Source organism: Hemiscyllium ocellatum, chromosome 28, assembly GCF_020745735.1.
Source record: "Hemiscyllium ocellatum isolate sHemOce1 chromosome 28, sHemOce1.pat.X.cur, whole genome shotgun sequence".
NCBI lineage: Eukaryota > Metazoa > Chordata > Chondrichthyes > Orectolobiformes > Hemiscylliidae > Hemiscyllium > Hemiscyllium ocellatum.
The window spans coordinates 271,964-287,715 of record NC_083428.1 but is presented as its reverse complement, the minus strand read 5'-3'; the positions used below and the strand labels follow the sequence as shown (position 1 = coordinate 287,715).

The 15,752-nt window shown below is 44.3% G+C and overlaps 1 protein-coding gene across 1 annotated transcript in view; it reads left to right on the top strand.

Moving 5' to 3' along the window:
• mast3b (microtubule associated serine/threonine kinase 3b) overlaps positions 1 to 15,752 on the top strand; it is a 205,244-nt gene that overhangs the window by 74,470 nt on the left and 115,022 nt on the right. The window contains exons 6-7 of the mRNA XM_060846498.1: positions 9,486 to 9,561; positions 10,012 to 10,221. Coding sequence (XP_060702481.1) covers positions 9,486 to 9,561; positions 10,012 to 10,221 — 286 coding nt within the window. The remainder of the gene's footprint in view (positions 1 to 9,485; positions 9,562 to 10,011; positions 10,222 to 15,752) is intronic.

Here is a 15,752-nt window from a genome sequence, read left to right as displayed (position 1 = left end):
AGAGCGGTCAATGCTCAGGCTGTTGCTGTTTGTGGTTTATGTAAATAATTTCAGATAGGATGTAGGAGGGTTAGTCATTAAGTTCACAAATGATACAAAATTGGTGGGTGGTAAACAGTGATAAAGATAGAGTGTGGTGCTGGAAAAGCACAGCATTCTTCATGATGAGCTTATGCTCGAAACATTGATTCTCCTGCTCCTCAAATGCTGCCTGACTGGCTGTGCTTTTCCAGCACCACACTCTGACTCTGATCTCCAGCATTTGCAGCCCTCACTTTCTCCTTGTGAGAAAGATAGTCCTAGTTTACAGGAGGATATAGGTGGGCTGGTCTGACAGGTTGATCAGTGGCGAATAAAATTCAATCTGGATAAGTATGAGGTCAGACACTTGGGAAGGACAAACAAGGCAAGAGAGTAAATGATGGACAGTACAACCCTGGGAAGCACTGAGTGAAATAACTCCACAGAGGTCGGAATCCCATTACCAAGTCCCCCTTTATTTACACTTGGGGAGTCCTTGACACTGATCCAGCTTCCTCAGAACCAGCTCAGAGTGAACAGAATCTTTGACACTCCTGTTTATATCTTTCAGCCAAGGTAATAGCCCCAATCCTTGAGTCTACCCAACTGATCTCATTCCTGTCACTACACTGAGGATCAGGGGGACCTTGGTGTGCATGTCCACCTGTGCCTTAAGGTATCAGGACAGGTAGATAAAGTAGTAAAACGGCATGTGGGAAACTGACCTTTATTAGTTGAGGCATAGCGTTTAAGAACAGGGAGGTGAGGCCATAGCTAGACTATTGTGTGCAATTCTGTAATCTACTTTAGTAGGAGAGATGTGATTGTATTGGAGAGGATGCAGAGGTGATTTAACAGAATATTGCCTGGGCTGGAGAGTTTCAGTTTGGAAGAGAGATTGGACAGATTGAGGTTGTTATCCCTGAGCAGAGGAGATTAACCAAGGACACGACTGAGGGCCATTGGTAGAGCAGATAGGAAGGAGCTTTTCCCCTTGGTAGAAGGGGCAGGAAATTTTGTGGAGATTAGGGAGAAACCTTTTCACCCAGAGGTGCTGGAAATGTGGAACTCAATGCCCAGGCAGACAAGACTATGGACCAAGTGCTGGGAAATAGGATTACAATGGTTAAGTGCCTGTTTTTGACTGGCATGTGTGTGATTGTGCAAAGGCCTTTTTCTGTGCTGTAGACCTCTGAATCTCTGGCTCAAGGACTAGGATTACAAACAAACTGGTTTAATCTGAAAGTGTTGCCAGGCAAAGAGATGAGTCAGATAATGAGGGGATAGAGTATGGAGTGGAGTTGAAGACACTGTCTTCAGCTTTACCAATGGTTAGTTGAAAGACATTTCTGTCTGTCCACTCCTGCTGTCAGATAAGCAGTCTGTTAATTGAACCAGAGTCATGGAGTTGAGAGAATTGGCAGTCAGGTAGAGCTACATGTTGTCATTTTGGTGTGAAAAATTAATGCCCTGCATTTGGATAATATCACTGGGGTCAGCTTATTGATAAGAATTAGGATTGACCAAAGAATGATTCTTCAGGCACCAGAGGGAATGGTGTAGGAGCAGAAACCTCACCCAGCAAAGCTTATTCTTTGAATCAGTGTTTACTATGGAAAGATACGCTGACAAAATATTGGCAGAAAGGGGAGTCTAAGACACCATGGTAATGTTATGCGATGACTAATTCCAGAGTCCCTAATGACTGAGGTCATTGAAAGGAAGGATGTTCTGCTTTGAACGGATTAGTGACCAGGACTTCCATTTTGGCTTTTAAAAGATGTGAGGGTTGTGATAATTTTCATCCAATCAGCTCTAAGTGTGGGCAAGACACCAGCGGGTTAGAAAGACCATGAATTGTGAGAAGGATAATGTCGAACCTCAAAAGGACATTGACAAGGTTTGTGGGATTTGCAGAGAAGTGATTCATTTTGGAAGGAAGATGACAGAGAGACCTTATAAAAGAAAGGTCATAATTAGGAAGTGGCTGCAGAAGCAGACAGATCTATGTACATATCTGTTGATATCGTTGAAGGTGACAGGGCAGGTTGAGCTGGCAGTTAGTAGAGCATTTTTAAATTGAGTCACAGAGCAAGAAAAGGAAATTTATGTTAATATTGTGTTATTTGCCAGTTTGGCGTGAGCTGGAATATTGTTTACATTTCTGGGCACTACAGTTTAGGGAAGGATGTGAAAGCTTTAGAGAAAGTGCAGAAAATAGTTCCAGGAATGAGGAGCTCCAGTTCCAAAGAACAAAGAAAACTTACAGCCCAAGAACAGGCCCTTCGGCCCTCCAAGCCTGAGCTGATCCAAATGTTCTGTCTAAACCTGTCGATCAATTCCTAAGCATCTGTATCCCTCTGCTCCCCACCTACCCATGCATCTGTCCAGATGCATCTTAAATGAATCTACCGTGCCTGCCTCTACCACCTCTGCTGGTAATGCATTCCAAATGCCCACCACCCTCTGTGTGAAGTACTTGCCGCATGTATCCCCCTTAAACTTTCCACCTCTCACCTTGAAAGCATGACCTCTCATTATTGAATCCTTCACCCTGGGAAAAAACTTGTCTATACCTTTCTTGATTTTGTAAACCTCAATCAGGACCACCTCAATCTCCCTTTTTCTAGTGAAAATAAACCTAACCTACTCAACCTCTCTTCATAGCTAGCACCTTCCATACCAGGCAACATCCTCGTAAATCGTCTCCGCACCCTCTCCAAAGCGTCCACATCTTTTTGGTAATGTGGTGACCAGAACTGTATACCATATTCTAAATGCAGCCGAACCAGTCTTGTACAATTTTAACATGACTTGCCAGCTCTTATACTCAATACCCCGTCCAATGAAGGTAAACATACTTTATGCCTTCTTGACCACTGTATCCACATGTGCAGCAACCTTCAGGGTACAATGGACCTGCACTCCCAGATCTCTCTGCCCATCAACTTTTCCCAAGGCTCTTCCATTCATTGTATAATTCGCTCTAGAATTAGACTTGCCTAAATGCATCACCTCACATATGTCTGGATTGAAAGCCATCTGCCACTTTTCTGCCCAACTCTCCAGTCTATCTATATCCTCCTCTATTCTCTGACAGTCCCTTATGCTTTCTGCTACTCCACCAATCTTGATGTCATCTGCAAACTTGCTGACCATACCAAAAGTGCCCTCTTCTAGATCATTTATGTATATTACAAACAACAATGGCCCAGCACTGACCCCTGTGGAACACCACTGGTCACCTTTCTCCATTTCGAGAAACTCTCTTCAACTACAACTCTCTATCTCCTGTTGCTCAACCAGTTCTTTACCCACCTAGCTAGAACACCATGCACACCATGTGACTTCACTTTCTCCATTAGTTTACCAAGGCAAACCTTATCAAATGGAACAGGAAATTCGATGTTTCGGGCCAGAGCCCTTCATCAGGAATGATGAAGGGCTCTGGCCCGAAACGTCGAATTCCCTGTTCCTAGGATGCTGCCTAACCTGCTGTGCTTTAACCAGCAACACATTTTCAGCTCTGTTCTCCAGCATCTGCAGACCTCACTTTTTACTCGAAAACCTTATCAAATGCCTTACTAAAGTCCATGTACTTGACATGTACAGCCCTTCCTTCATCTATCAGCTTGGTCACTTCCTGGAAGAACTCTATTAAGTTAGTAAGGCACAATTTCCCCCCACACAAAACCATGTTGTCTATCACTGATAAGCACATTCTTTTCTAAATATAAATAGATCTTATCTCTCAGTACCTTCTCCAGCAACTTCACCACTTTCATAGTTAGATTCGAGAAGTTGGGAATATTTTTTCAGGAGACAGGACATTTGATTAAGGGATATAAGAATATGAGGGGACTAGACATTATAGAAACTGGTGGAAGGATTGAGACTGAGAGGGCACAGATTTAAGGGACATGGTAACAGGAACAATGGCAACATGGAAAGCAACTTTCCTTCAGTGAGTCGTATGGATTGGAATGTGTTGCCTGAGAGTGTGTGGAGGCATGTTCAAATTCAGTTGTTCAAGAGGGAAGACTATCTTCTGAAAAAGAAGAGCTACAAATGAGGTGAAGATAAACTTGTTTGCTCAGATAGTTATTAAGATTTAGAATGAATAGCCTGGGAGAGTGATGGAGGCAGATTCCAAAGGAGGTCTCAAAGAAATGTGGATGTATATTTGAAGGCTATGAAGATCGGGCTGGAGGATAGGACAAGCTCTTTCGGGACCCGATACAAACAAAATTGGCTGAAGATGCCTCATTCTGTTCTTTAAAATCCTGTGATTCTCTGATTTTAACTATCACATCAGATTGGGCATTTGGGGCATGGTCTCCGTTAAGCAAAGAAGATTGAGAGAAGGTTTGATTGAGGTGTAAAAGTGTATGACAGTCTTTAATAAGTTGAAGTGTATGACAGTCTTTAATAATCAGAAACAATCTATTCTAGTTGATGGTAAAGGGAGACTCAAAATTAATGTGAAGCAGAGTGATAAGAGTTGGAATTTTTTTTAAGTAGCATGTGATTATGACCTGCAACTTACTGCTCATCAGGACAGTGGAAATAGAGATAGAGTCATAGAGATGTACAGCATGGAAACAGGCCCTTCGGTCCAACCCGTCCATGCCGACCAGATATCCCAACCCAATCTAATCCCACCTGCCAGCATCCGGCCCATATCCCTCCAAACCCTTCCTATTCATATACCCGTCCAAATGCCTCTTAAATGTTGCAATTGTACCAGCCTCCACCACTTCCTCTGGCAGCTCATTCCATACACGTACCACCCTCTGTGTGAAAATGTTGCCCCTTGGGTCTCTTTTATATCTTTCCCCTCTCACCCTAAACCTATGCCTTCCAGTTCTGGACTCCCCAACCCGAGGGAAAAGACTTTGCCTATTTATCCTATCTACGCCTCTCATAATTTTGTAAACCTCAAGAAGGTCACCACTCAGCCTCCAACGCTCCAGGGAAAACAGCCCCAGCCTGTTCAGCCTCTCCCTGGCAACACCCTTGTAAATCTTTTCTGAACCCTTTCAAGTTTCACAACATCTTTCCCATAGGAAGGAAACCAGAATTGCACGCAATATTCAAAAGTGGCCTAACACATGTCCTGCACAGCTGCAACATGACCTCCTAACTCCTATACTCAATACTCTGACCAATAAAGGAAAGCATACCAAACGCCTTCTTCACTATCCTATCTACCTGCGACTCCACTTTCAAGGAGCTATGAACCTGCACTCCAAGGTCTCTTTGCTCAGCAACACTCCCCAGGACCTTACCATTAAGTGTATGAGTCCTGCTAAGATTTGCTTTCCCAAAATGCAGCACCTTGCATTTATCTGAATTAAATTCCATGTGTCACTTCCCAGCCCATTGGCCCATCTGGTCCAGATCCTGTTGTAATCTGAGGTAACCCTCTTCACTGTCCACTACACCTCCAATTTTGGTGTCATCTGCAAACTTACTGACTGCGCCTCTTATGCTCGCATCCATATCATTTATGTAAATGACAAAAAGTACAGGCCCCAGCACCGATCCTTGTGGCGTTCCACTGGTCACAGGCCTCCAGTCTGAAAAACAACCCTCCACCACCACCCTCTGTCTTCTACCTTTGAGCCAAGTCTATATCAAAATGGTTAGTTCTCCCTGTATTCTGTGAGATCTAACCTTGCTAAAGAACTATTTGGATAAATTCAGTTACGTTTCGTTTAACAATGGAAAGGCATAGGTACATCCTTTATCGATGGGGCAAGGGCAATTATAATTCGATTAGGCAAGAATTAGGATGCATAGAATGGGGTAGCAAAATGCAGGGGATGCAGACAATGGAAATGAGGAGTTGATTTAAGGGACGGATATTGCGTGTCCTTTATAGGTATGTCCCTGTCAGGCGGGGAGGAAGTGATAAGGTAAGGGAACCATGGTTTACAACAAAAATTACATCTCTTGTTAAACAGAAGAAGGAGGCTTATGTCTTGATGAGGTAAGATGGTACAGATGAGGCAATGGCGAGTTACAGATCAGCGAGGAAGGATTTAAAGAGAGAGTTAAGAAGAGCAAAGAGAGGACACGAGCAGTCTTTAGCAAATAGAATAAAGGAGAACCCTAAAGCTTTCTACAGGTATGTGAGGAATAAAAGGATGACTGGGTAGGAATAGGGTCAGTCAAAGACAGAAGTGGGAAGTTGAGTGTGGACCCTGTGGAGATCAGAGAGGTGTTGAATGAACATTTCTCATCGGTGTTCACTCAGGAAAAGGAGAGTATTGTTGAGGAGAAGAATGAGGTACGAGATATTAGACTAGAAAGGATCGAGGTTAGTTATGAAGAGGTATTATCAATTCTAGAAGGAGTGAAAGTAGACAAGTTCCCTGGGCCAGATGGGATTTGTCAGAGGATTCTCTGGGAAGCTAGAGAGGAGATAGCAGAGGCTTTGGCTTTGATATTTGAGTCATCATTGTCTGCAGGTTTGGTACCAGAGGACTGGAGGATTGCAAATGTTGTGCCCTTATTCAAGAAGGGCAGTAGAGATGACTCAGGTAATTATAGACCAGTGAGCCTTACTTCTGTTGGAGGAAAGGTTTTGGAAAGGATTATAAGAGCTAAGATTTATAATCATCTAGCAAGCAACAATTTGATTTCAGATAGTCAACATGGTTTCATCAAGAGCAGGTCGTGTCTCACAAACCTCATTCAGTTTTTTGAGAAGGTGACCAAGCAGTAGATGAGGGTAGGGCAGTTGATGTGGTATACATGGACTTCAGTGAAGTCTTTGATAAGATTCCACATGGTAGGCTGTTGGAGAAAATCCAGAGGCATGGAATGAGGGTGATTTAGCAGTTTGGATGAGAAACTGGCTTTCTGAAAGAAGGCAGCAAGTGGCGGAAAATATTCAGCCTGGAGTCCGGTTACTAGTGGTGTGCCACAAGGATCTGTTTTGGGACCATTGCTGTTTGTCATTTTTATAAATGACTTAGACGCAGGCAGAGGTGGATGGATTAGTAAATTTGTAGATGACAGTAAAGTCGGTGGAGTAGTGGACAGTGTGGAAGAATGTTACAGGTTGCAGGGGGACTTGGATAAACTGCAGAATTGGGCTGAGAGGTGGCAAATGGAGTTCAGTGCAACTAAATGTGAGGTGACGCACTTTGGGAAGGATAACAGGAAGGCAAAGTACTGGGTCGATGGAAAGATTCTTGGTAGCGTGCACGTGCAGAGGGATCTTGGGGTCCATGTGCATAGATCCCTGAAAGTTGCCACCCAGGTGGATAGTGCTGTTAAGAAGGCATATGGTGTGTTAGGTTTCATTGGTAGAGGGACTGAGTTCAGGAGCCACAATATCACGCTGCAACTGTACATAACGCTGGTACAGCCACACTTGGAATATTGTGTACAGTTCTGCTTGCCATATGTAGGGAAGGATGTGGAAGCATTGGAAAAGGTGCAGAGGAGATTTACCAGGATGTTGCCTGGTCTGGAGGGAAGGTCTTATGAGGAAAGGCTGAGAGACTTGAGAAGCATGGCATTCATCCCCAAACTCCATCAATAGACACATTGACCTGGACACCATATACAAACCACTACAGCTGAAACTGACACCCGGAAACGGCAAGAACATCCATCAACAGACACATCGACCTGGACCCCAGATACAAATCACTGCAGCTGAAACTGACACCCGGAAGCGGCAAGAACAAACCAATATAAATACCGGAAGAAACATCAAAGCAGCGCTTCACACGAGGCTCCCACCGCACTGATGATGTTCCCTAGCCAGGGAACGAAACGTTTGCAGCAAAAACTTCGAGCTCGGCGAGCAGAGCCACAACAGACTTGAGTCTTTTCTCATTGACAAGAAGAAGGTTAAGGGGGGATTTGAAGGAGACATACAAGATGATCAGAGGATTAGATAGGGTAGACAGTGAGAGTCTTTTTCCAAGGATGATGACATCAGCTTGTAAGAGGGGGCATAGCTACAAATTGAGGGGTGATAGATTTCAGACAGATGTCAGAGGCAGGTTCTTTACTCAGAGAGTGGTAAGGGCGTGGAATGCCCTACCTGCCAATGTAGTTAACTCAGCCACATTAGGGAGATTTAAACATAGAACATAGAACATTACAGCGCAGTACAGGCCCTTCAGTCCTCGATGTTGTGCTGACCTGTCATACCAATCTGAAGCCCATCTAACCTACACTATTCCATATTCGTCCATATGCTTGTCCAAAGATGACTTAAATGTACTTAAAGTTGGCGAATCTACTACCGTTGCAGGCAAAGCATTCCATACCCTTACTACTCTCTGATAAAGAAACTCCCTCTGACATCTGTCCTATATCTATCACCCCTCAATTTAAAGCTATGCCCCCTCGTGCTCGCCGTGACCATACTTGGAAAAAGGCTCTCCCTGTCCATCCTATCTAACCCTCTGATTATCTTATATGTCTCTATTAAGTCACCTCTCAACCTTCTTCTCTTCAACGAAAACAGCCTCAAGTCCCTCAGCCTTTCCTTATAAGACCTTCCCTCCATACCAGGCAACACCCTAGTAAATCTCCTCTGCATCTTTTCAAAAGCTTCCACATCCTCCTTACAATGTGGTGACCAGAACTGTACACAATACTCCAAGTGCAGCCGCACCAGAGTTTTGTACAGCTGTAGCATAACCTCATGGTTCCGGAACTTGATCCCTCTCTTAATAAAAGCTAAAACACTGTATACCTTCTTAACAATCCTTAGATAAGCACATGGATGACTTTGAGATAGTATAGGGAGACGAGCTGAGAATAGTTCACAGGTCGGAGCAACATCGAGGGCTGAAGGGCCTGTTCTGCACTGGATTGTTCCATGTTCTATAAGGCTTTGAGGGAATTGAACTTGCATGTTGATATGGACGCCTAAGTAGAAGTGACTAGATTACTCTTCAGAGAACCGCTATGTATTTGACAGATTGCAAAGCCTCCTCCTGTGCTTAATGAATACTTGATGAGGCAACTCCTCCGTACCAACCATGCTTCCAAGAACTGTGGTCACTAATGGTACTGAAGGAAGCCTGAAGTACCCCATCAATGAGCTGCCTTGCCAGGGTTAGTGAAGCGGGCCAAGGCTGTTTTAAGGGTGGTAATGTTTTACCGTTGGCGTGACTTGTGCTGCTTGAGTACAGGGTACTTGACTCAGAGGATCCCCCCCCAAGGCCACAGACCATCAGCTTTCCTGTCAATGATGGTGAGTAGAGGCCTTTAGTTAGCCATTCATTAGCTATTGAAGGGCTTCAATTGGCCAAGAATCAGCAAAGCTCTATCCCTTACATTAGGGGGAGTCACAAGGTAAGGTACCCTTTCACTCTGTACCTTTTTGCTCCCTCTGTCTTTCAGGTCGGGATTCATTTTCACCCTGTAGCTTATATTATAGCAGCTGTATCTAACATCCAAAACATTTGAATATTTCTATTTTCTCACAGCCCTGGCCGGTCATCAGTCTCTTTCGACAATGAGATTGTGATGATGAACCATGTTTACAAAGAACGCTTTCCTAAGGTGAGCTACCTAAGGGAAAAGGACATAGATTGAATTGTAGTCACCTCCCTGTTCCCACCGCAAGGGAACCGCTCTATGAAACTCCCCAACTTTGATATGTAGCTGATCTCTGGTAATATTCATCTGTTTCTTTGATTTCAAAGCTCAAATTATTGACGCAGGTTGTAAGCAGCAGTAATTCTAACTTCTGTCACTGAGGAACAGTCCTTTACCTGATTGTCTGCTGCTGACTATGGTGCCAGTTAATGCTATCAGCCATTCACCTCCTGGATTTCAGTCTATGTCTCTGATGTATTATTGATAGAGAAAAAGGGTGACTGCAAAGTCTTGCCAAAAATTCCACTGTTGTCCTTACTGGTCTCTGCTGGGATATGTTTTATTTTCTCATGTTTTGTCTGCTTACTAGAAATGGCCATTACCTTAATGGTTTTTCTGTTTCACTGGTGATAGGCCACGGTTCAGATGGAGGAACGACTTCACGACATTATCAGCAGCTTTTCGCCCAACAGTGTCCTGCCACTTGCAGATGGAGTGCTTGGGTTCATCCACCATCAGATCATCGAACTGGCCCGAGACTGTCTGGAGAAATCACAAAATGCCCTCATCACTTCCCGCTACTTTCTCGAGTTACAGGAAAACTTGGAGAAGATGCTGCAGGATGTGAGTCCTTGTTCAAACCAGCGCAAACCAGCTTAAACTGGTCCAAGCCAACACTGGCCCAGCCCAACCCAGTCCCAACAAGCTCAAACCAGCCGACTCCAGTCCAAAGTAGCTCGACCCAGTCCAAACCAGCCCAGACTAGCCAAATCAAATCTAACCCAGGTCAGGCCAGGCCAAACTAGCTCAAAACAGGTAAGGCCAGCCCAAACCAACCTAAACTACCCCAAACTAGCCTATGCCAGGCTAACCCAAGGCAACCTAACCCAGCCCAGTCCAAACCAGCTCTGCAGGCCAACCCAGTCCAAGGTAGTCCAAGCCAGCTGAGCAAAGGCTGGTCCAGTCGAGGCCAGTTCAGTCAAGCCCAAAGTTAATGTGAGACACATTGCCAAAGCTTTTCCCTGAGCACTCATCAGGAGACATAAAAAAGCCAATTTTTAAATCTTAACAACAATTTGTATGACAAGTACAAAAGGTATTGATTGGTTGGCAAGTTAAATTTGAATGGTCTAGGCATTGTCATGGAGAAAGCATTTCGTAACTTTTGGCTCCGCTTGCTTCTTTTGGAAAACAAGGGCAGGGCAAGTGACCGAAGTGTTAGTGAGGGGATAAAGTTAAAAATCACACAACACCAGGTTACAGTCCAACAGGTTTACTTGGAAGCACGAGCTTTCAGAGCACTGCTCCTTCATCAGTTAGCTGTGGAACAAGATCTTAAGACAAAGAATTTATAACAAAAGATTACAGTGTCATGCAACTGAAATTATATATTGAACAAACCAAAATTGTTGTTAAGTCTTTCATCTTTTAGAATGGGTTGCTGGTTTCAATTCATTAATATGTAAATTGCAGAACTTCTTTTAAGTCACATTCTCGAGATGATATAAGGTTTATAAAAAAAAGGTGACATCTCAACTCAGATAATGTATTAAAGGTGTGAGGTTAGAGTCTGTCTGTATCCCAATCTTGAGTCAGACTGGTTCTGTTTCCAAAGTGGAATTTATAAAATATTACATGATTGACTGCCTGCAGATTGTGTGCTTTTTGAGTAAAATAGAATGTATTTGCAAATAAAATTCTGTAAATACGAATTCACCCCATAGACTTAGATGTGTATATGCATGCATAGGAGAGAGAGAGAGGGAGAGAGAGTGTGAGTGTGTGAATGAGAGTGTGTGTTTGCGTGTGTTCATGCTCGGTAAAGTATATGTGTGTGAGTGTGCTGGAGTACAAGCCTGTGAGAGAGTGTATACATGGGTGGGTTTATGTGTGAGTTTGTGAGTATTTAAGAGCGTGAGTGCACAAATTGCAGGCAGTCAATCCATACAATATTATATAAATTTCTACTTTGGAAATAGAGATGAAAATGTGTTGCTGGAAAAGCGCAGCAGGTCAGGCAGCATCCAAGGAACAGGAGATTCGACGTTTCGGGCATGAGCCCTTCTTCAGGAATGAGGAAAGTGTGTCCAGCAGGCTAAGATAAAAGGTAGGGAGGAGGGACTTGGGGGAGGGGCGATGGAGATGCGATAGGTGGAAGGAGGTCAAGGTGAGGGTGATAGGCTGGAGTGGGGTGGGGCAGAGAGGTCAGGAAGAAGATTGCAGGTTAGGAAGGCGGTGCTGAGTTCGACTGAGACAAGGTGGGGGGAGGGGAAATGAGGAAACTGGAGAAATCTGAGTTCATCCCTTGTGGTTGGAGGGTTCCTAGGCGGAAGATGAGGCGCTCTTCCTCCAACCGTCGTGTTGTTATGGTCTGGCGATGGAGGAGTCCAAGGACCTGCATGTCCTTGGTGGAGTGGGAGGGGGAGTTAAAGTATTGAGCCACGGGGTGGTTGGGTTGGTTGGTCCGGGTGTCCTAGAGGTGTTCTCTGAAATGTGAGGTCTCCCCAATATAGAGGTGGCCTCCTCTATATTGGGGAGATAGGCCGCCTACTTGCGGAACGTTTCAAAGAACACCTTTGGGACACCCGGACCAACCAACCCAACCACCCCGTGGCTCAACTCTTTAACTCCCCCTCCCACTCCACCAAGGACATGCAGGTCCTTGGACTCCTCCATCGCCAGACTATAACACACGACGGTTGGAGGAAGTGCGCCTCATCTTCCGCCTGGGAACCCTCCAACCACAAGGGATGAACTCAGATTTCTCCAGTTTCCTAATTTCCCCTCCCCCCACCTTGTCTCAGTCAAACCCCTCAAACTCAGCACCGCCTTCCGAACCTGCAATCTTCTTCCTGACCTCTCTGCCCCCACCCCACTCCAGCCTATCACCCTCCCCTTGACCTCCTTCCACCTATCGCATCTCCATCGACCCCCCCCAAGTCCCTCCTCCCTACCTTTTATCTTAGCCTGCTGGACACACTTCCCTCATTCCTGAAGAAGGGCTTATGCCCGAAACGTCGATTCTCCTGTTCCTTGGATGCTGCCTGACCTGCTGCACTTTTCCAGCAACACATTTTCAGCTCTGATCTCCAGCATCTGCAGTCCTCACTTTCTCCACTTTGGAAATAGAGCCAGATTGGAATACAGACAGACTCTAACCTCACACCTTTAATACATTGTCTGAGCTGAGATGTCACCTTTTGTTATAAACCTTAAGTCATCTCGAGAATGTAACTTAAAGAAGTTCTAAGATTTACATATTAATGAATGGAAACCTGGAACCCATTCTAAAAGATGAAAGACTTAACAGCAATCTAGATTTGTTCAATATATCATTTCAGTTGCATAACACTATAATCTTTTGCTATAAATTCTGTGTCTTATGGCCCTGCTCCACAGTTACCTGATGAAGAAGCTGTGCTCCGAAAGCTAGTGCTTCCAAATACTATAACCTGGTTTGTGTGATTTTTAACTTTATCCACCCCAGTCCAACACCAGCTCCTCCACATCATTAGTGAGGGAAGAAAGTGAGGAGTGCAGATGTAGAAAGTCAGAATCAAAAAATGTGGTACTGGAAAGTGGTACAGCCAGTCAGGCAGCATCTGAGGAGCAGGAGAATCAACGTTTTGGCATAAACCCTTCATCAGGAATGTGGGAGGGGATGGGGCTGAGAGATAAATAGGAGGGTGGTGGTGAGGCTGGGAGGAAGGTAGCTGTTAATGGGGGAGCACTTTGGGGCCAGTGATCATAATTCTACTAACTTTAAAATAGTTATGGAATAGGGTAGACCTGGTCAAAAAGTTGAAGTTGTAAATTGGAATAAGGCCAATTTTAATGATATTAGGTGAGAACCTTCAAAAGTTGATCGGGGAGACTATTTGCAGGCAAAGGGACAGTTGGGAAGTGGGAAGCTTTCAAACATGAGATAACGAGAGTTCAGATACAGTATGTTCCTGTTAATATGAAGAGCAAGGTTGGTAAGTGTAGGGAATGCTGGATGACTGGAGAAATTGAGGCATTGATCATAAAAAAAGAGTTATATGTCAGGTCTAGACAGTTGAGAGCAAGTGAATCCCTGGAGGAGTACAGTTGGATTAAACTTAAGAAGGAAATCAGGAAGGGAAGAAAGGAACATGAGATAGCTTTGGGGAGTAGGGTTAAAGAGAATCCAAAGAGATTCTACAAATACATTAAGGGCAAAAAGTAACTAGGGAGAGAATAGGGCCCCTTAAAGATCAACGCAGCCATCTATGTGTAGAACTACAAGACATAGGTGACATACTAAACAAGTATTTCATGTCAGTATTTACTGTGTCGAGGGACATGGAAATAAATAGTGATGCTGTGAATAGTGTCCATATTACAGAGAGAGAGGTGATGGAGGTCTTAAAATGGATACGGTTAGATAAATCCCTCCGACCTGGTTAGGTGTATTCCTGAACTCTGGGGTAAGCTAGGGGAGAAATTGCTAGGTCCCTTGCTGAGATATTTATATAATTGACAGCTGTGGGTGAGGTGTCAGAAGACTGGAGGATGACTAAACATAGAATCCCTATCATGTGGAAAGCACATCCTGCAGCCCATCGAGTCCACACCTCCACTCCGAGTAGCATCCCATCCAGACTCACACTACTATCCTATCCTTGTAATTCTGCATTTTCCATGGCTAATCCACCTAATCTGCATGTCCCTGCACACTCTGGGTAATTTACCATGGCTAATCCACCTGACCAGCACATCTTTGGACTGTGGGAGGAAACTGGAGCAGCCGGAGGAAACCCACACAGGCATAGAGAGAATGTGCAAACCCCACAAAGATAGTCATCCGAGGGTGGACTCCTGCGGTGCCATTATTTCAGAAAGATTGTAAGGAAAAGTCAGGGAACTATAGGCTGGTGAGTTGTGGTTGTAGGTTGTGGAGGAGATTCTGGGGAAAAGGATTTACATGTATTTGGAAAGGCAAGGACTGGTTAGGGATGATCAACATGGCTTTGTGTGTGGGAAATTGCATCTCACTAAACTGATTGAACTTTTTGAAGAGGTAATAAAGAACATTCATGAAGGCACGAGTGGTAGACGTTGTCAATATGGACTTCAGCAAGGCATTCGACAAAGTTCTACTTGCTCAACTGTTTGGCGAGGTTAGATCACTTGGGATCCAGGGGGAAATGAGCCAATTTGATACGAAATTGGCTTGAAGGTAGAAGACAGAGTGTATGCTGCAGAGTTGCTTTTCAGACTGGAGGTCTGTGATCAGTGGTGTGCCGCAAGGATTGATGCTGGGTTCACTGCCTTTTGTCATTTATATAAATTATTTGAATGCGAACATACAAGGTATGATTAGTACATTTGCTGATGACACCAAAATTGGAGGTATAGTGGACAGCAAAGATCAGATACACCAATGGGCTGAGGAGTGGCAGATGGAGTTTAATTTAAAAATGTGAGGTTTTGCATTTTGGTAAGACAAATCAGGGCAGGATATTTAGTTAAGGTCGGGCCCTGGGGAGTGTTACCAAACAAAGAGATCGAGGGGTGCAGATATATAGTTCCTTGAAAGTGGAGTTGCAGGTAGACAGGATGTGATGGAATGCTTGCCTTTACTGGTCAGTGCATTGAGTATAGGAATTGGGATGTCATGTTCTGGCTGTACAGGACATTGATGAGGCCCCTTTTAAAAAGATGTTGTTAACTTGAAAGGGTTCATAAAAGATTTACAAGGATGTTGCCAGGGTTGGAGGATTTGAGGGACAGGATGAATAGACTAGGGTTATTTTTCCTGGAGCATCGTAGGCTGTGGGGTGACCTTATAGAGGGCTATAAGATCAGGAGGGGAATGGATAGGGTAAGTAGACTAGGTCTATTTCCAGGGCTGAGCAGTCCAAAACTAGAGGGCATAAGTTTAAGGTGAGAGGGGAAAAATTTTAAAAAGTCCTGAGGGGTAACTGAGGTTGGTGTGTGTATGGAATGAACTGCCAGAGGAAGTGGTGGAAGCTGGTAGAATTACAGCATTTAAAAGGCATCTGGATGGGTATGTGAATAGGAAGGGTCCAGAGGGATATTGACCAAATGCTCACAAATGGGATTAGGTTAGATTGGGATGTCTGATTGGCATTGAAGAGTTGGACTGAAGGGTCAATTTCCGTGCTGTCTGA